The sequence below is a fragment of the Oncorhynchus clarkii genome, chromosome 31 (genome assembly GCF_045791955.1).
Source record: "Oncorhynchus clarkii lewisi isolate Uvic-CL-2024 chromosome 31, UVic_Ocla_1.0, whole genome shotgun sequence".
Taxonomy (NCBI): Eukaryota; Metazoa; Chordata; class Actinopteri; order Salmoniformes; family Salmonidae; genus Oncorhynchus; species Oncorhynchus clarkii.
The window spans coordinates 40,409,400-40,429,721 of NC_092177.1; the positions used below are offsets into that span (position 1 = coordinate 40,409,400).

Here is a 20,322-nt window from a genome sequence, read left to right on the forward strand (position 1 = left end):
TACATCGAAAACATTTTTAAAAATGACATTTGCCTTCTGGTACAATAACGGTTATTCACCATTGTGTAAAACCCTTCAAATCGTGGCGCTGTCTCTATTTCCGGATTCTAATGCTATTCTAAATTGTTTAGAACATGATCAATGAATATCAAGTGTCAAAATATGTTGGGGGTTCAACCACTGTACATGATATGTGTGCTGATACGTCTGCTTTCACTGTAATGGCAGGTGGATAATGAATTTAATTCAGGCAAAAGCTGTTCCCCGTTCAAATGTGTTTACCTTGTCAGCTGGAGAAGGGGTCTGCATGTGTGCAGCGGAGAGATGTTAATTCAACCTTAGCCTGAAAGCTCCTTAACAGAAGATGAGGATCCACCATCCACCACCCCACTGACAGCCCTTGCTAGTTCATTCGTCAGCCTCCGTTTCTCCAGGTGTGTTTTGATGTGCTGGATACAGGAAGCAGACATGGGGAGACAGTAATGGTCTCCAGACACTTTCCATAAACCTAGTCAATGGGGAGAATCACTAGAGGCTAAACGTAATCATGGCTTTGACAACTTCTCTATTGCGGCCCTTAAGAATCTCTGCTCCTTTTCCCACCTGTACGGGAGGATGTGGATGATTGTCCAGTCTAGGAGAATACATAGCACCTAAGGAAGGTTCTTCCCAGGAGAATTCTAAAAATGGTGCCAGTCTCTCCTATGGGAGGAGCCTGGAATGTCATGACACCATGTGAGTGATGTCACTTTGGTTTTTGACAGGAAAAGCCTAATGGGAATTGTTGTTTATTTTCTCAGGAAAGGTATTTATGTGTCTCTCAGCAAAAGATGCCTCTTTTAGGAACGCACACGCATCTTTGGTTTCGGATGGACGTGAGGTTGAGAACGGAAATGTGTGACGAATTCTGATTCGCCGAAGTATAGCTTAGATTTCAAATGCAAAAATATTCACTGGGTCGGAAATAACCCAGCTAGCACATTTGGTTCCTTGGATGTTTTGGGAACATACTATGTTTTTGGTTTCACATTGGTTGTGGGAATGAAGCCAGATGTTTCTTGACCGGGTCAAACAGAAAGATTTGAAAAAGTTCTGAAAACAGAAGTGAACATTTTGAACTGTTCTGGGGTTACGTTCATTAGGTTGCAGAGGAGGTCCTAAAAAGGTTTTACTCCTTGAAGGTTTTTCCCTGGGAGGTTTAATTACCGCTCTGAGAACGTAAATGATAGGTTATTTGGAGGTGTTTGAATAAGTTCCTTAAAACTTTCACTGGAAGTTTCAATAAGGCTTTTCATAACAACTGTTAGGTTATTTTGGGTTGACTTTTTTGAACTCCAAGCACAGATGGGTCACATGGAAATGAATTTCCTTATGCGTTAATCATGCAAACACGTGCATTTTTTTTATTGTGACACGGCATCATTGACATTGTTCTCTATCGACTGTGCCATCCGAAGCTGTTCCTTTTTGTATATTCAAACAGACCACGTTTCAAAGGAAACAAGCACTCATTAACCCTTTACACTCGTACCTGTATACGGGTTGAAAATGGCAGGTTTGAACACTGACAAGTGCCTGAAACTGAAACGCAATGGCTGTACGGTAACATGCTATACATGGCGCCAGAGCTCAGGTTCTCCGCTTCACAGCTCTGTGTGGGTTTTGACTGACAGCCATTCTGAACATGCCCCCATCCCTCCCACTAATTTGGCAACTTTTTCAAATATTTTTGTCCGACTGAGGGAAATGCTGTAAATTAAGAGGACTGAATGTATTTTGAAAGCAAGCCAAACACAAGCCAAAATGAGCACTTCAAACTTCCATATCTCAAAGTCAATGTGATATACCGTGTCAACGTTTATGATCACTAGGTTTGATGTACAGTTACAAGATGACATGGCATTATACCCTGGGTTATTCTAAACAGAATGAGCCTATGTTTGTTGTATTGTGGAGAAAATCTGCTGTGGACCACGCATCTGAATGCACTCATTCTTTGCCCACCGAAATGACCATCTGCTTCTCTGTATTGCCTTGTGAAAGCCTAACACTGTAAGATCATATTTTATAACTTAGCTAGTCATGTTGGCAATAGAACAAGCTGTCAAATGAGCTCCACCTGCCCCAGATTGCAATTTATAATGGACCGTTTTTGGATTGCGTAAACAACAACAGTAAGTGTGTGATGGTGGGGATGCAGTGATTGCTCTAGTTGCTCAACGGCACAGCTAGGAGAGCTCAAAAACACACTTCATAGTCGAAGACTCTTCTTTGAGTCATAAAAGTGCATTGAAATTACTCTAACTCAAACCTTTGTCATTTTGTTGTGTCTCATGTTGCACCTACCCCACATTTTTAAGAATATTTTCACACAGGAAATGAGTATAAGAGTATTTTCACACAGGAAATGTAAAATGCACATAAAATAAAAAATGTAATGTTTGGATTCAGTCTTTTATCCAATTCCTACAAGTTGTTATTATTATTTTTTATTTTATTTTATTTCACCTTTATTTAACCAGATGGGCCAGTTGAGAGCAAGTTCTCATTTACAACTGCGACCTGGCCAAGATAAAGCAAAGCAGGGCAACACAAACAACAACACAGAGTTACACATGGAATAAACAAGCGCACAGTCAATAACACAATAGAAAGATCTATATAAGATCTATATACAGCGTGTGCAAATGAAGTAAGGAGGTAAGGCAATAAATAGGCCAATAGTGGGGAAGTAATTACAATTTAGCAATTTACACTGGAGTGATATATGTGCAGATGAGGATGTGAAAGTAGAAACACTGGTGTGCAAAAGAGAAGAAAAACTAAAACAAATATGGGGATGAGGTAGGTAGTTGATTGGATAAACTATTTACAGATGGGCTGTGTACAGCTGCAGTGATCGGTAAGCTGCTTTGACAGCTGACACTGAAAGTTAGTGAGGGAGATATTAGTCTCCAACTTCAGTGTTAAGTTAAGATCAGTTGTGGCCAATCAGTGGGTGTGGCCAACACAGTTGAACACACTTAACAAGATAGAGGACAGACAGTTTTGTTAATGCTAAGAACAGAATGTATATGTTTTCAAATAGCAGTCTTAGAATGTTCTCTGAATGTTACTAAAGTTTTCTTGTGGTTTTTAACGTTTTTTTCACATTCTGAGAACGGAATGTTGATTTTTAAATAACATTCTTAGAACGTTACAAAAGTTTTCTTGTGTTTTTTTATGGAAAGGTTTCTTAACGTTCTCGGAACAATTTGTGAACATGACTTTAAATAGAACCATGAGGAAACCCGTGTAGGCAATGTTATCCTCAAGTACTGACAATTCCCACAGAAGAATGTTGTTTCTGAACATTCTCTGAACTATTTGAGAAAATTCCCAATCTCCAACCAGTTGGAGAACGTTCCTAGAACATTACCACAGTTGTGATTAAATGTAACCATGTTTGAACTTTTAGGAAAAGTTCTGTTAAAGTCATGAAATACTAAGAAAATAACATTTACTTGTCAAGTTCCTTAAATGTGCTGAGAATGTTCCAAAGTCAAGCAACTATCCTACACCATTTCCAATTGTGGGATGGTTGTGTGCAATATAACACATAGGACAACCACGCTTTCACCATGCTCTAAGAACATTATAAGCTAGCTAGGAAGGGTTGTGATTGATGGATGACATCATGTTTTACGAGGTTGTCAACTTGTTCAGTTAATTAGGTTAGCAAATTGTAAATTAATTGCATACAAGAGTTGATTTCATTCATCTTTTAGTTACTATAATTAAAAAACTACTTTTTTAACAAAGCCTTACTAGAAGTTTCCACTGTGAGACATTCAATCTTTTTGACAGGCTCAGACAAAAATTCCAACTAAACTAAGTACTGACATTTTATGTGACTAAAGCAATGAATGGGGGTTGTGTGAAAGATCACCCACATTAAATATCATATAATGGTATCGAGATACTCAACAAACAAAAAACTTGGAAGTCTGTACTCTCTCAAGAACGTCTTTGAGTTTGCAAAAAGGTCGAAGAGGTTACGGAGACACTGAAGTGGATCAAACCATTTGGAGAAGAGGCTTAAAAGATCAAGCCACACTTATTGAGAAATGACTAGAAACATCTGTGTTCACTCTCTGACACACACACACACACACACACACACACACACACACACACACACACACACACACACACACACACACACACACACACACACACACACACACACACACACACACACACACACACACACACACACACACACACACACACACACACACACTGTGGGACACATACTACTATTTAGCCTGTCCCTAATCTTGGGTCAAACACAGGGTGCTGTGGTATGTACCTTCACCAAACCTGGTGTGTGAGACATCTGTAATCTTGAAGTGAGTCACAAGGGACATGAGACACTACGGTTTGAGTTTCTCACCGAGGTCGAGCTACATCTGCTGTGTTTTGGTTCCACCACATTGACTTGATGAACTTCAATGCATGGGTGGGCTAAGAGAGGCCCACACACATGCTATCTTTGCATATCTTCGATTGGCTCATCCGCCATAGCTCTTATCCATATTTGTGTCTTATGTACACATGACTGAGAGTGAGATCACGGAATTCACAATCAAAATGAGGATCAATCTAGCTGAGGATAGAAGTAGCAAAACTCATTGATAGGCTACATACAGTACATGTGCACAGGGAGGCCATTTTAGGGTGCTAACATGCATCACCTCTGGTCCTACAGAAGTAGAAAAACTAATTGATAAAGCACATGTGTGTAGTGGTGGCCATTTTGGGGTGCTCACAAGAGTTTATTGTCATTCTACAGGTCCCATCATGGCCTCCACGGAGCATGGCACAGCACTAGAAGAGGCGGGCGCCGTGAGAAGGCTGGTCCAGCAGAACCCCGGCAGGGGTGGCCAGAGCCACAGACCGGCCGGCTGGAAGAGGAGACGCCCACGACCCCGTCTCTCCCACAAGGGGCCCATGCCATTCTAGAACAAGGTGAGTTCCATACCGCACCACACATCTCGATGCATAGGCCCCTGTTGCCAAAGTTCATTCCCTTTCAAGAGAGTATCTTACCCTTTATCTGGTCATCAGGGCTGATGATGAAAACGGAGGTCTAGTGTGAGATCCAGGCCTTTGTGACTGATCCCTCTCTTGGACGTATCACTCAGCATGTTTAGTCAGTGTGTGGAAAAGTCAAACTGTAACAGGAAGAAAAGGACATCTGTAAATGGCTATCACGTCCTCCCCTCTCACCTCAATCACAACACAGGGACGTTATTGTTGGCACAGGCAAAGCCTACTGGTTTAATGCATTCATCTTACTCCAGAAGTGTTGTTTACACAGTGAAAGCTAATATACTGCTTTTTGAGGGAGGTCGATTATACTCAGAAACATAATCTGGGTGAGTCAACTCTAGAGGAACAAATGTTTTCCTTCAATCTGATAATGTCAATTAAAATATTTCACCAAAGATAATACTTAGCGGGGTTGAGTTCGTAGCAGTGCCTCCGTAGTGTATCTTTCACGTGAAAGAATATTTTACTTTGTGTGAAACGTCTTTCGTCCCAAAATGTGTGAAAATATTGTCTTTTCACCTTCTACCGGCACTGTCTGCACACACTTTTCAACACTGTTACAAAAACATACCCTGTGTCATTCAATTGACTCCAAGCAGGTTTTACGGGGAAAAATAGCACTCACGAAAATCACACAGCACCACAGCTAGCATCTGAGCAGACAATCAGTGCCCTTGGTTAATAATATACGTAATCAGAGCTGTAATTCTAAAGCCTCAGTGTGCTCTTGTTGACCGATAGTACTGGTGAAGGTACACTACCGTTCAAAAGTTTGGGGTCACTTAGAAAAGTCCTTGTTTTTGAAAGAAAAGCACATTTTATGTCCATTAAAATAACATAACATGTATCAGAAATACAGTGTATAAATTGTTCATGTTGTAAATGACTATTGTAGCTGGAAATGACTGATTTTGAATGGAATATCTACATAGGTGTGCAATGCGCCATTATCAGCAACCATCACTCCTGTGGTCCAATGGCAAGTTGTGTTAGCTAATCCAAGTTTATCATTTTAAAAGGCTAATTGATCATTAGAAAACCCTTTTGCAATTATGTTAGCACAGCTGAAAACTGTTGTGCTGATTAAATAATCAATAAAACTGGCCTTATTTAGACTAGTTGAGTATCTGGAGCATCAGCATTTGTAGGTTCAATTACAGGCTCAAAATGGCCAGAAACAAAGAACTTTCTTCTCAAACTCGTCAGTCTATTCCTGTTCCGAGAAGTGAAGGCTATTCCATGCGAGAAATTGCCAAACCCACAAATGCTGATGCTCCAGATATTCAACTATTATAAAGAAGGCCAGTTTTATTGATTATTTAATCAGAACAACAGTTTTCAGCTCTGCTAACATAATTGCAAAAGGGCTTTCTAATGATCAATTAGCCTTTTAAAATTATAAACTTGAATTAGCTAACACAACTTGCCATTGGAACACAGGAGTGATGGTTACTGATAACGGGCCACTGTACACCTATGTAGATATTCCATTCAAAATCAGCCATTTCCAGCTACAATAGTCATTTACAACATTAACAATTTCTACACTGTATTTCCTATCAATTTGATGTAATTTTAATGGACAAAAAAATGTGTTTTTCTTTTAAAAACAAGGACTTTTCTAAGTGACCCCAAACTTCTGAACAGTAGTGTATGTTCTACCATGATGGTCTTGAATGGAGGGCCATTCACCCAGGCATGTGCAAGAACTGCCATGAATTGAGGAACCCAAGACCCATTCACATGTCTCTCCCAGATCACATGAGATACAGGGGGAGCTTGGCAGGATACAACATCCCTGCAGGAGGTGCCAGCCACACAACGCCAGCCTGCCATAAATTAATCCAAGTAATAAACGAGGCTGCTTGGGATGAGGAAGATGTGTCATTCCCCTTAAGGCATGCTTAATCAGTTTAAAAGGGAAGTGGATAAAATCCCTAGAAGGTGAGAAGCTCCACTTTCTTTTGTCCCCACATGGGTTTTACAATCTATGGAAAATTAAGGATTGTTATTGTTTTTTGTAGCATTTTTGGAGAGAGAATTATTTAGACTTTCCTCTCCAACCCCAGGGGAACTTGGCACAAAGGTGCAAGCAAGGAACAAGTCCCAAGCTAGGAGATACGTGCTTGTGGGACAACACAGGACCTCAAAGGTTCAATGTTATGTGCAGCCCAAAAAAATGTAGCGTTGCGGGGTCAATGGCTTATTTTCAGTGTCAGAATGGCGGCCGCACAATGAGGGAAACTTCAGGAAGTTGGTGGAGCTCTATAAAAGAGAACGGCTCACTGACTCACAATGCTTTCACCGCTAACAGCACTTCAATCACAATAAGACGAAGATTTCTATGTTCTCTGGCTCCTCTTGCCTTGCTATGTTCATAGTTCACCTCATTTAGAGCTTTTTCCCTGCAAATCAATCAAATGTATTTATAAAGCCCTTCTTACATCAGCTGATGTCACAAAGTGCTGTACAGAAACCCAGCCTAAAACCCCAAACAGCAAGCAATGCAGGTGTAGAAACTCCCTAGAAAGGCCAGAACCTAGGAGGAAACCTAGAGAGGAACCAGGCTATTAGGGATGGCCATTCTTCTTCTGGCTGTGCCGGGTGGAGATGATAACAGAACATGGCCAAGATGTTCAAATGTTCATAGATGACCAGCAGGGTCAAATAATAATAATCACAGCGGTTTTCGAGGGTGCAACAGGTCAGCACCTCAGGAGTAAATGTCAGTTCACGGCCAGGTGGACTGGGGACAGCAAGGAGTCATCAGGCCAGGTAGTCCTGAGGCATGGTCCTAGGGCTCAGGTCCTCCGAGAGAGAGAAAGAAAAAAATAAAGATAGAAAGAGAGAAAAAGAGAGAAAGAGAGAGAGAGAATTAGAGAGCGCATACTTAAATTCACACAGGACACCGGATAAGACAGGAGAAATACTCCAGATATAACAAACTGACCCTAGCCCCCCGACACATAAACTACTGCAGCATAAATACTGGAGGCTGAGACCGGAGGGGTCGGGAGACACCGTGGCCCCATCCGAAGACACCCCCGGACAGGGTCAAACAGGCAGGATATAACCCCACCCACTTTGCCAAAGCACAGCCACCACACCACTAGAGGGATATTTTCAACCACCAACTTACCATTCTGAGACAAGGACGAGTATAGCCCACAAAGATCTCTGCCACGGCACAACCCAAGGGGGGGCGCCAACCCGGACAGGAAGATCACGTCAGTGACTCAACCCACTCAAGTGACGCACCACTCCTAGGGACGGCATGGAAGAGCACCAGTAAGCCTGTGACTCAGCCCCTGTAATAGGGTTAGAGGTAGAGAATCCCAGTAGAGAGAGGGGAACTGGCCAGGCAGAGACAGCAAGAGTGGTTTGTTGCTCCAGTGCCTTTCCGTTCACCTTCACTCCTGGGCCAGACTACACTCAATCATAGGACCTACTGAAGAGATGAGTCTTCAATAAAGACTTAAAGGTTGAGACCGAGTCTGCGTCTCTCACATGGGTAGGCAGACCATTCTATAAAAATGGAGCTCTATAGGAGAAAGCCCTGCCTACAGCTGTTTGCTTAGAAATAGTAGGGACAGTAAGGAGGTCTGCGTCTTGTGGCCGTAGCTTACGTGTAGGTTAGTACGGCAGGACCAAATCGGAAAGATAGGTAGGAGCAAGCCCATGTAATGCTTTGTAGGTTAGCAGTAAAACCTTGAAATCAGCCCTTGCCTTAACAGGAAACCAGTGTAGAAAGGCTAGCACTGGAGTAATATGATCAAATGTTTTGGTTCTAGTCAAGATTCTAGCAGCCTTGTTTAGTACTAACTGAAGTTTATTGAGTGCTTTATCCGGGTAGCCGGAAAGTAGAGCATTGCAGTAGTCTAACCTAGAAGTGACAAAAGCATGGATACATTTTTCTGCATCATTTTTGGACAGAAAGTTTCTGATTTTTGCAATGTTACGTAGATGGAAAAAATCTGTCCTTAAAACAGTCTTGATATGTTCTTCAAAAGAGAGTTTAGGGACCAGATTAACACCGAGGTCCTTTACAGTTTTATTTGAGACGACTGTACAACCATCAAGATTAATTGTCAGATTCAACAGAAGATCTCTTTGTTTCTTGGGACCTAGAACAAGCATCTCTGTTTTGTCCGAGTTTAAAAGTAGAACATTTGCAGCCATCCACTTAAGTCTGGAACATAGGCTTCCAGGGAGGGCAATTTTGGGGCTTCACCGTGTTTCATCGAAATGTACAGCTGTGTGTCATCTGCATAGCAGTGAAAGTTAACATTATGTTTCCGAATGCAAAGACCTGCATCCTCATAACAAGTCATTACAGTTAGCTCAACCTGACCAGCATGCCAATCAAGCCATTAGTTTGCATTGGTTGGAATGTGTGAGAAAGTTAGGAGACCCTATAGGAGGATGCCATTGTCTACTGTGCTCCATTGACTCCATGATAAAACCATCAAAACCCTTCATAAAGAAGAATCTTCTTTCATCAACATGTTCAACTGAACCAGAGAATATATAAAACATTCTCCCCCAGCTGAGTGCAGTCTGGGAATTATCTCTTCACGAGGCCTGATAACCAGCAGGGATATAGCCGGCAGGCATCATTGAAACCACTCTGTCTTTGTTCATGCCTCCTCCTTTCTTTTCTTTTTCTGATGGAAGGATGCCTGTCTTGAGAAAAAGCTGTTGCAGCACATTGTTTCACCCCGGAGGAAAGATCTAAGCTCGACCGAGTTCAACGGAGGCACGTTGAAAAAATAGATTTCTTAATATGCCAGAATAATTATCCAAGTCATAATTGTCCCTAATTAGTGTATGTTATGAGTAGGGAATGTGCTTCACTTGACAATATCCATCACTCTACTTAAACCACACCAGAACCACAACCTCCACCTCCCTCCGTTTCATTGTCAAAGGCAGCTCATCCATTATATTCCGACACCTCAGGCCAGAGGGAGGTGAACTTGACTTTTAGCACGTTACACAAACGAGATGTGCGGAAATATTCGAGAAGAGACTGAGACTCGGGTCATCCCTTTGAGATGCTGTTGACTCGCCGAGCTGAGGAGGTGCTACAGGATTACAAAAATGTTGGACGACGGTATTGCAACAGAAGCACGTTTTCAACGGTTCCTTAGGGAGTCTCCATAAATCGGGCAAACGAGTCCTACAGTTAGCTCTCTATCACAACAATATAGAGACTGTCTGCTGACTTTTTTGTCCAAAAATGATTTGTTAAATATGCTTATTCAGAGTAAATATTGCTAGTTAGCAATCAAGATGAAATGTTTTGATTTATTTACTGAAAAGTTCTCATTCAACTTACCTCTTGGATATGGCTAGCACAAAATAACTTTTCTAGCTAGCACGCTAACAGGCACCTGCCGTGGTGGATTGTGATTGACGGTCAGACTTAGTGAAAGATATTGCCGTTGCCTCACATAAAACCACACCTCTTGAACTTTTGGCAACAAGAAATGATAACTCTTCTGCCCAAATAATAGAGTTCACTACACTTCGTCAGTCTCCACTTTGCACCCCTGACACGGACTCTCTAATACATTCAGAAAATCTGACCATACTGAGATCATACCACAGAGAAAATAAACAATAGAGTACAGACACAAACAACGACCCAGAGGGTGAGTAAGATTCACATCAGAACACTGGCATTACACAACCACAGAAATATGCCATCTGGAAAAAAAGGTTGGGCTCTCGTCAATCAATGAACCCGGTTGTCGAGCAACAAAGTTCACCGAGAGCACTAGCCATCTAAAAACATAAAAGGCCAGGGAAAGATAAAAGATTGTCCCATTGACAGGAACTCATCAAATCAAATCAATTTTTATTTGTCACATACACATGGTTAGCAGATGTTAATGCAAGTGTAGCGAAATGCTTGTGCTTCTAGTTCCGACCATGCAGTAATATCTAACAAGTAATCTAACAATTTCACAACAACTACCTTATACACACAAGTGTAAAGGAATGAATAAGAATATGTACATACAAATATATATGGATGAGCGATGACCGAACGGCATAGGCAAGATGCAGTAGAAGGTATAGAGTACAGTATAGATTATGAGATGAGTAGTGTAGGGTATGTAAACATTATATAAAGTGGCATAGTTTAAAGTGACTAGTGATACATTTATTACATCCAATTTTTAATTATTAAAGTGGCTAGAGATTGAGTCAGTATGTTGGCAGCAGCCACTCAGTTAGTGATGGCTGTTTAACAGTCTGATGGCCTTGAGATAGAAGCTGTTTTTCAGTCTCTCGGTTCCAGCTTTGATGCACCTGTACTGACCTTGCCTTCTGGATGATAGCGGGGTGAACAGGCAGTGGCTCGGGTGGTTGTTATCCTTCATGATCTTTTTGGCCTTCCTGTGACATCGGGTGGTGTAGGTGTCCTGGATAGCAGGTAGTTTGCCCCCGGTGATGCGTTGTGCAGACCTCATTACCCTCTGGAGAGCCTTACGGTTGTGGGCGGAACAATTGCCGTACCAGGCGGTGATACAGCCCGACAGGATGCTCTCAATTTTGCATCTGTAAAAGTTTGTGAGGGTTTTTGGTGACAAGCCGAATTTCTTCAGCCTCCTTCTTCGCGCCTTCTTCACCACGCTGTCTGTGTGGGTGGACCATTTCAGTTTGTCGGATCGGATCCCAGCCGGCGACCCAAAACAACGGCGCCGGAGGAGGGGCAGAAGATGCGGTCTTCTGGTCAGGCTCCGTAAACGGGCACATCGCGCACCGCTCCCAAGTTTACTACTCGCCAACATCCAGTCTCTTGACAACAAGGTAGACGAAATCCGAGCAAGTGTTGCCTTCCAGAAAGACATCAGAGATTGTAACGTTCTTTGTTTCATGGAAACGTGGCTCACTCGAGACACGCTATCGGGTGTCGATATAGCCACCTGGTTTCTTCACGCATCTCACCGACAGAAACAAACATCTCTCTGGTAAGAAGAAGGGGGGTTGGGTATGCCTTATGATTAACGAGACGTGGTGTTATCATAACAACATACAGGAACTCAAGTCCTTTTGCTCATCTAACCTAGAATTCCTTACAATCATGTGTCGACAACATTATCTACCAAGAGAATTCTCTTCGATTATAATCACAGCCGTATATATCTCCCCCCAAGCAGACACATCAGCCCTGAACGAACTTCATTGGACTCTATGTAAACTGGAAACCACATATCCTGAGGCTGCATTCATTGTAGCATGGGATTTTAACAAGGTTAATCTGAAAACAAAACTCCCTAAATCTGATCAGCATATCGAATGCGCGACCCGGGCGGAAAAAATCCTGGACCATTGTTGCTCTAACTTCCGCGACGCATACAAAGCCCTGCCCTGCCCTCCTTTCGGAAAATCTGACCACGACTCCATTTTGTTGCTCGCAGCCTATAGACAGAAACTAAAACAGGATACGCCCGTGCTCAGGTCTGTTCAACGCTGGTCCGACCAATCTGATTCCAAGCTTCGAGATTTCTTTGATCACGTGGACTGGGAAATGTTCCGCATAGCGTCGGACAATAACATTGATGTATACACTGATTCGGTGAGCGAGTTTATTAGCAAGTGCATCGGTGATGTTGTACCCACAGCAACTATTAAAATCTTCCCCAACCAGAAACCGTGGATTGAATGCAGCATTCGTGCAAAACTGAAAGCGCGAACCACTGATTTCAATCAGGGCAAGGCGACCGGAAACATGACCGAATACAAACAGTGTAGCTTCCCTCCACAAGGCAATCAAACAAACTAAGTGTCAGTATAGAGACCAAGTAGAGTAGCAATTCAACAGCTCGGACACGAGAGGTATGTGGCAGAGTCTACAGTCAATCACGGACTACAAAGAGAAAACCAGCCCCGTCGCGGACCAAGATGTCTTGCTCCCAGACAAACTAAACAACTTCTTTGCTCGCTTTGAGGACAATACAGTGCCAACAACATGGTCCGCTACCAAAACCTGCAGGCTCTCCTTCACCGCAGCCAACATGAGTAACTAAAAACGTGTTAACCCTCACAAGGCTGCCGGCCCAGACGGCATCCCTAGCCGTAAGCATAGTACAATAGAAACAACTAGTGTTCTTTTCCACAATGGTTTATTAATTTGATTTTTTTTATCCCTTCAGACAGTAAACTGCAATTTCTGTTTTAATCAGCTGGTTATATATTTGTGTTTGAGGGCGATTTGATTCAACATTACTATTTCCAATCAAACATTGCATTATTTAACTCAAGAACTAATGTTGTGAAAATTACACCAACCAACACTGAATCCTAGAGGGCTTTCTATTGTAAGGGGGAAATAAAATGCCTGCATGACTCACATAAATGCTCATGAAAATTTCACTGGACTTACGGCGCTTTTGTCGTCTCTGTTTTTGTTTTGCAGGCACTGCTTCGAGAGCCCACCCCCAAGTTCTGATTTCTATGCTCTTCCTTTGCCTTGGGGGGCCTTGCAACGATGGGCCTACGCTTGCCCAGCCTGAAGAGTGATGTCCCATAGCACCTGCTGGTTCTTCAAGCAACTCTTCTCTGTCCACAAAACAATCAGGACAAGCCACTCACCCTCAGCTCTAAGAAGAATTGGGGGCAGGGAAAGGGGGGGGGGGGTGGGGGGTACTGAGCCCAAGCTATCAGATTCTATTTCGCTCTCTCTCTCTCTCACTCCCTTGCTCCCTATCTCTGTCTCCTCCCCCAAGTGTTTTCTATAATTTGCTTTCTAGAGCCCTGTCATAGCTGGTCTCGTCGGTGTTGCACACTTTGCATGATGTGTGGTTGACAGGGAGCCTGGTTCCAAGCAGTCTTAGTCTTAAAGAGTCAGTCACTTCTCCATGGTGTGGTATTCCCGTCCTCTCAGATCCAAGGTGACCACAGCCATTAGTTCCATTGCCGTGTAACTACTTCTGGCTTTACTAGTAAAACGGGTGGTGATAGTGAGGAAAGGCAGTGGCAGAGTTCCACAAGTTGACTGCATTTATTCTACATGTTTCGCAGATCCATTAAATCCAGGTTAGCAAATTCACTCAAGACATTCTCACCTGTCTGCAGCAAAACTCAATCCGAGGTTTTCCTTTCAGAAAGTAGAGAAAGGGTAAAGGATAATGATTCCTTTTTTATTTCATGATCATTTCAGCAAAAGATGTGAAGTAAACAAAAATTGGACCCGAGTGAGGATTCCATTTTACCATTTGAAACAGCATATGTAGTCAAAACAATCATGATAATTACTTCACCTGAAAGATTCTTTAATCCAAAGCTCTTTACATGTTACTAACCCCATTAACACCTCGGGGAGGTTTTCCCAACGTTACAGACACGTTGTCCCACCTGAGATAAGAGTCCTCTGATCCCAATTCCCAATCCTCAGCCTCCTTGCCACTCTGAAGCCTCCAGTAGCTTCTCCACACGACTGTTAACTGGCAGGGGGGGTCTGGTCTGCTCTCTGAACGACAGACTCCCTTGCCTTTTAATGAAGTGCCAAATAATAAACTACTCCACAATGCTGCCAGGAACGAAGGAACGAAAGGAAGAGAGAAATGGTAAACACATTACCTCTTGTTTGAAGTCTCGATAACACTGACACATGTGCATTACGATACATTTCTAGACAACAAGAAAAATCCCATTTACAGGCAGTGGTAGCAAGGAGTCCAGTTAAATTAGACCAAAAACACGTTTCAAGCAGACATGCTGTCAGCTCAGTAAATATACCACCATGTTCAGCCTACCAATAGTGCTACTCTTCTCTGACTGTTTAGTGTGAGGCTGTTTCGACCCTTTGACCGAGATCTTTGATTGATGGAATGTGCTACGCCTTTCCATCATACTGGAATATATTACTGTTTGGTTCAGATTTTTTGTTTCTGGTTTCATTTCTTTTTTCTCAGGGTGCTGTGATAGAAGCTTGTGCCAGAGCAGTCTCTATTTTGCACATTTATTTAAGAAACACAAACATTTATATATGATAAGCATATTGACGTATTCTGTATCTTTACCCTCCCTGCCTATGTATAACACCACTATAGCCATGTATCCAGATTCAGTCCTTGCCTATGTCATTATGGTTCTTTACGCCTCTGTTGGGTACAGTTGCCTTTTTAGCTTGCGCTTCCACAGCACAGGTGGTCATGGCTTTGATCATGATGTTCATCAAATCCCATGGCTCATTTCTCTCAGATGGGCCTCCCCATAGGCTGGCAGGGGCCACTCACAGGCTGAGCTTATTGTCAAATTGGCTTAGATTGGAACCACACCCCCCCCCTACAACCTTAAACCCCTGATGATTTATGTAACATGCTTCAATTGGGACATTTAGAGCAGATGCCATCCAATCAGCATCCAATTTGCTATTAGATATGGAGGGATGGGGGAAATCTGTTTTTCGGTTGGTCTCTTAATCCAAATCTGGTTTCAACTACAGTAAGAATGGCTTTCACTACTAGACTGTTACCAATCACCCCACAGTTATTTTTACATGTGGCCAAGAGAGGAAATTGTAAGGTTGTTTTTTTAACCTGCTTGGTTTCAACCAAGATTTCCAATATGTTATCTTTCCCCCATTACTGTTTCTCACCCAGAGATTAGAATTGAAAAGCAGTTTCCCGGCACCTCTGCCTCCCAGCATGAGACGCTCTTAATAAGAGAGCATCTCAAATCACAGTGGAAACTCACCCAGCCAAGCTCACCTTGATTAAAAATGTATTCAATCTTAAGGGCACTGTGAAATCATCATTTCAGTCACATCATGATTATTTCATACCCTCTCAGACAGAGCATTTATTAATGCTCCTTCTAAATAAGACAGCTTTTTCTCAGTGTCTTTACTCACATGTTATTATGAGGGGAGGTAGCTAGTAGGGAGTTAGGAGCTGGGGATGGGCATTAACCACAAGAGTTGGGCTGGATTGGCTCAAAATAATAGGTTTAAAATCACTATTTTCCGGTCTGAGAAGCTAGTGTTAAGGAAGCAGAGCAATATCTGTATCCGCACTGTTCTTCATGAATGTATCCCCAACCATCTGCACCAGCCGAGCCGCCCCTCCATATGCAGACCAAATGTTTATGTATAGAGTACAATTTGAGTCTTGGTCTCCCCAAATCACTGCTAGTCCACCCTGGTTGGTTATCAGTTGGATCCAAACTTCCAAAGCCAAATATCAATCACCTGGCTTTGCTCCAAGACTTATTTGTACGGGCAAGCCAGGCTGCACTTTTGCAATTCCATTATGCTGCTGGTAAAAGAAAAACTGAAAACCCTTGGTATAAAATGGCTCTCCAGTGTTTTGTGACAATTTTTGGTCGTCTGATTCTTGTCTAGCTGGTTGTCCAAAGCGTACTTTTTTTTTATAACAGTGTGGAATACAGCTGTATGTTTTGTGGCCGTAAACAATAATAGAGCATTTGGTCTGCAGTGTAATATGTCGTAGACAGCTGAGAGCTTCACGCATTCTTCTCCCATAAAACATGCCCCACGGGCCTCCATTTTAGGTTCATGGAGCTTGTGGTGTAGAAGGACAAGCGCATCCAGGCTCAAACTGAAATGGGAAACCAATACATTTTCCTTAATGGTCTTTTCCAGCAAAGCTCACGCAAGAGAAACGATTCCCATCCTCTCATCTTGTTTCCTCTCAATCCTCTTATTTGTGACATCACAAGGCCCGAGTAATGTTCCTATGCACATGTTAGCATGTTTTCACTGGTTTGTTTGTTTGTTCCGAGAAGAACGTACCATGTTTGTGCTCAGCTCATTTTCCACTTTTAGAAATGTTCACTTGGCTGGGAGTGTGTATGGAGTAGGAAGCAGTGGAGGGACGCATGTGTATGACTGGTGGAGAAAGGAGTCTAGCAGCTAGCAAGCTAGTAATGAAAACTGCAGCTTAGCCATGGGTCACTGTCTCGCTCTAGCTGTAGGCAGTCCCCACAAAGAGTCAATCAAAACCACTAGGTTTTTAATCTTTGATGTCGCTGTCACTTTCTCTCAGCTCTTGACAAGCTACAGTAAAACCCCTTTTCCAAACGTAACACGGTCCACCAAGAAAAACGACTTAGCTAGCATGCAATACATTCCATGGTTTTACCTTATGCATCTAAACCCGTCATACATCACACGCACAGAGTGGGGGTATCTGCAGGATCAAGTGGCTAAGATTCAATCCCGATGCAGTCGTACAATTCCACAGGCGGGACAATCCAAAGGATAACTAGAGATGAAAATTATCTGTCATTATCTCGCTGCCTCAAATGAGACCTTCATACCCCAGGATAGAGAAGGCCCCTCCTCCCATTGATTATGACAATGTTCTCCATCTACATGGCAAACTGGGTCCACCATCAATACCATTCAGAGTAGTTGAGGGAGCTCCAGAGTGTTTAGGCTGAAATGCCATTGCAACAGTGTTACTTACTAGGTCACAAGCAAACTGCAGTTAAAAAGACAATGTATTACACCTGAACTTCTTTACTACTGTCGAAGGTATGTGCTCATATTACTCACCAGGCCAACTGTACAGTCCCTGTCTCTGTTTTGATGTTGAACTGGGCAAAAATTAAATAAATAAATGAAGAAAACAAGTGTATCAGAAATGGTTGAAATACTGTGTACATATTTGAACTTTTGGTTTCTAATTTATAAAATATAAGCTTTAGCTCTTGGAGTACTTATTTTATTTTTTTCCTTTCACGCGTAGCTTTGTGTTTTTATTTTCTATTTCTGTAAAGTGTGTAAATATATCTTTATGATAATAAGTCATATTAAAAAATCTTATTTTAAGAATCTATTGTGTTTTGTCCTCTTTGCGATGGTCCCTCCGAAACTAAGCATGTTAATGGTTAGTGTTACTTCAGTTAGTGTTACTACTGAAAGCAATTGATAAAATTGCAGCATTATTGCAGAGGAAATAATACAAGTATGATCATGATAATTAAAGTATGTACACTACCGGTCAAAAGTTTTAGAACACCTACTCATTTCAAGGTTTTTCTTTATTTTATACAATTTTCTACATTTTAGAATAATAGTAATTAAATCAAAACTATGAAATAACACATATGGAATGTAGTAACCGAAAAAGTGTTAAATAAATCAAAATATATTTTATATTTGAGATTCTTCAAATAGCCACCCTTTGCCTTGATGACAGCATTGCACACTCTTGTCATTCTCTCAACCAGCTTCATGAGGTAGTCACCTGGAATGCATTTAAATTAACAGGTGTGCCTTCTTAAAAGTTAATTTGTGGAATGTAATTTCCTTCTTAATGCGTTTGAGACAATTAGTTGTATTGTGACAAGGTAGGGGTGGTATACAGAAGATAGCCCTATTTGGTAAAAGACCAAGTTCATATTATGGCAAGAACAGCTCAAATAAGCAGAGAAACGACAGTCCATCATTACTTGAAGGAAGACATGAAGTTCAGTCAATACGGACATTTTCAAGAACATTGAAAGTTTCTTCAAGTCCAGTCGCAAAAAAACAAGCTCTATGATGAAACTGTCTCTCATGAGGACCGCCACAGGAATGGAAGACTCAGAGTTACCTTTGCTGCAGAGGATAAGTTCATTAGAGTTACCAGCCTCAGAAATTGCAGCCCAAATAAATGCTTTACAGAGATCAAGTAACAGAGACATCTCAACATCAACTGTTCAGAGGAGACTGTGGTGAATCAGGCCTTGATGGTTGAATTGCTGCAAAGAAACCACTACTACAGGACACCTGTAGACTTGATTGGGCCAAGAAACACGAGCAATGGACATTAGACATGGAGGAAATTTGTCCAAATTTGAGATTTCTTGTTCCAACCGCCGTGTCTTTGTGAGACGCGGTGGGGGTGAACGGATGATCTCCGCATTTTTATTTCCCACCATAAAGCATGGAGTAGGAGGTGTTATGGTGAGGGAGTGCTTTACTGGTGACACTGTCTGTGATTTATTTAGAATTCAAGGTACACTTAAACAGCATGGCTACCACAGCATTCTGCAGCGATATGCCATCCATCTGGTTTGGGCTTAGTGGGACTATCGTTTGTTTGCCCAACACACCTCCAGGCTGAGTAAGGGCTATTTTACCAAGAAGGAGAGTGATGGAGTGCTGCATCAGATGACCTGGCATCCACAATCTCCCGACCTCAACCAAATTGAGATGGTTTGGGATGAGTCGGACCGTAGAGTGAAGGAAAAGCAGCCAACAAATGCTCAGCATATGTGGGAACTCCTTCAAGACTGTTGGAATAGCATTCCAAAGCTGTCATCAAGGCAAAGGATGGCTATTTGAAGAATCTCAAATGTCATATGTGTTATTTCATAGTTTTAATGTCTTCACTACTATTCTACAATGTAGAAAATAGTACAAATAAAGAAAAACCCTTGAATGCGTAGGTGTTCTAAAACTTTTGACCAGTAGTGTACATTAAATTATAATATGTATATTTGCATTTGACATTCAACAGCTATCCAAGTCAGCCCTGTCATCAGCTCTTGTGCCAGTGTTTACCAGTCTTGTAACTCTGCTATAGAATAGAACTAACTTTGGTCCCTAGAGAACGCTGTCAGAAGCCCCGTTTATACCTGCCACTAACATGCGTCCTTATCTTGTGCCGATCTTGCCCGTTTACACTTATAAGATCTGATCAAAATCAGTTCACAATGATTTTAATCATCTACACCTGTCTAAAAATGTGAGCACAATCAAAATGAGGACAAGCTCATGACAAAGGGCGCATGTTGGAACCAGGTATAAAACGTGGCTATAGCCAATGCCAGGTAATAGGACACATGCAAAGAACTCCACCCACATCTCTGTTAGAATGCTATATCAAACCCATGACCATCAAGTAACACCTTGCCTGTGACAGGTTCCTAAAGCTTGAACTCCTTATTAAGCATAATGCACATTAATACAGCATAATTGCTGAGTATGAATATCGCGGAGAAGTCCAGCTGTATTAGCGTTTAGTGATCATGCAACGTATTGCTACACAGGAATCCCTGATTCTATGATTACACTCAGCTGCGGGATAATCTTAAAGGAATCCAGCTAAAGCAATTACAGTTGACATATTGAGTCATAACATTTATCTTCCTCCGTGAAATATCCGCGTATTACTCAACCGTCGCCTCAGGCTTCAAGCTGCTCTCTTCTAGCTTCTAAAAACAATAACGTCTTGAGATTGGTTTATATCACCACCTGCATCG

General features: G+C 42.0%; 1 protein-coding gene across 1 annotated transcript in view; it reads left to right on the forward strand.

Moving 5' to 3' along the window:
* LOC139390914 (apelin) overlaps window positions 1-17,905 on the forward strand; it is a 30,998-nt gene extending 13,093 nt beyond the window's left edge. The window contains exons 2-3 of the mRNA XM_071138293.1: window positions 4,835-5,010; window positions 13,523-17,905. Coding sequence (XP_070994394.1) covers window positions 4,835-5,004 — 170 coding nt within the window. The 3' untranslated portion in view covers window positions 5,005-5,010; window positions 13,523-17,905. The remainder of the gene's footprint in view (window positions 1-4,834; window positions 5,011-13,522) is intronic.
* The last annotated feature ends 2,417 nt before the right edge of the window (window positions 17,906-20,322 follow it).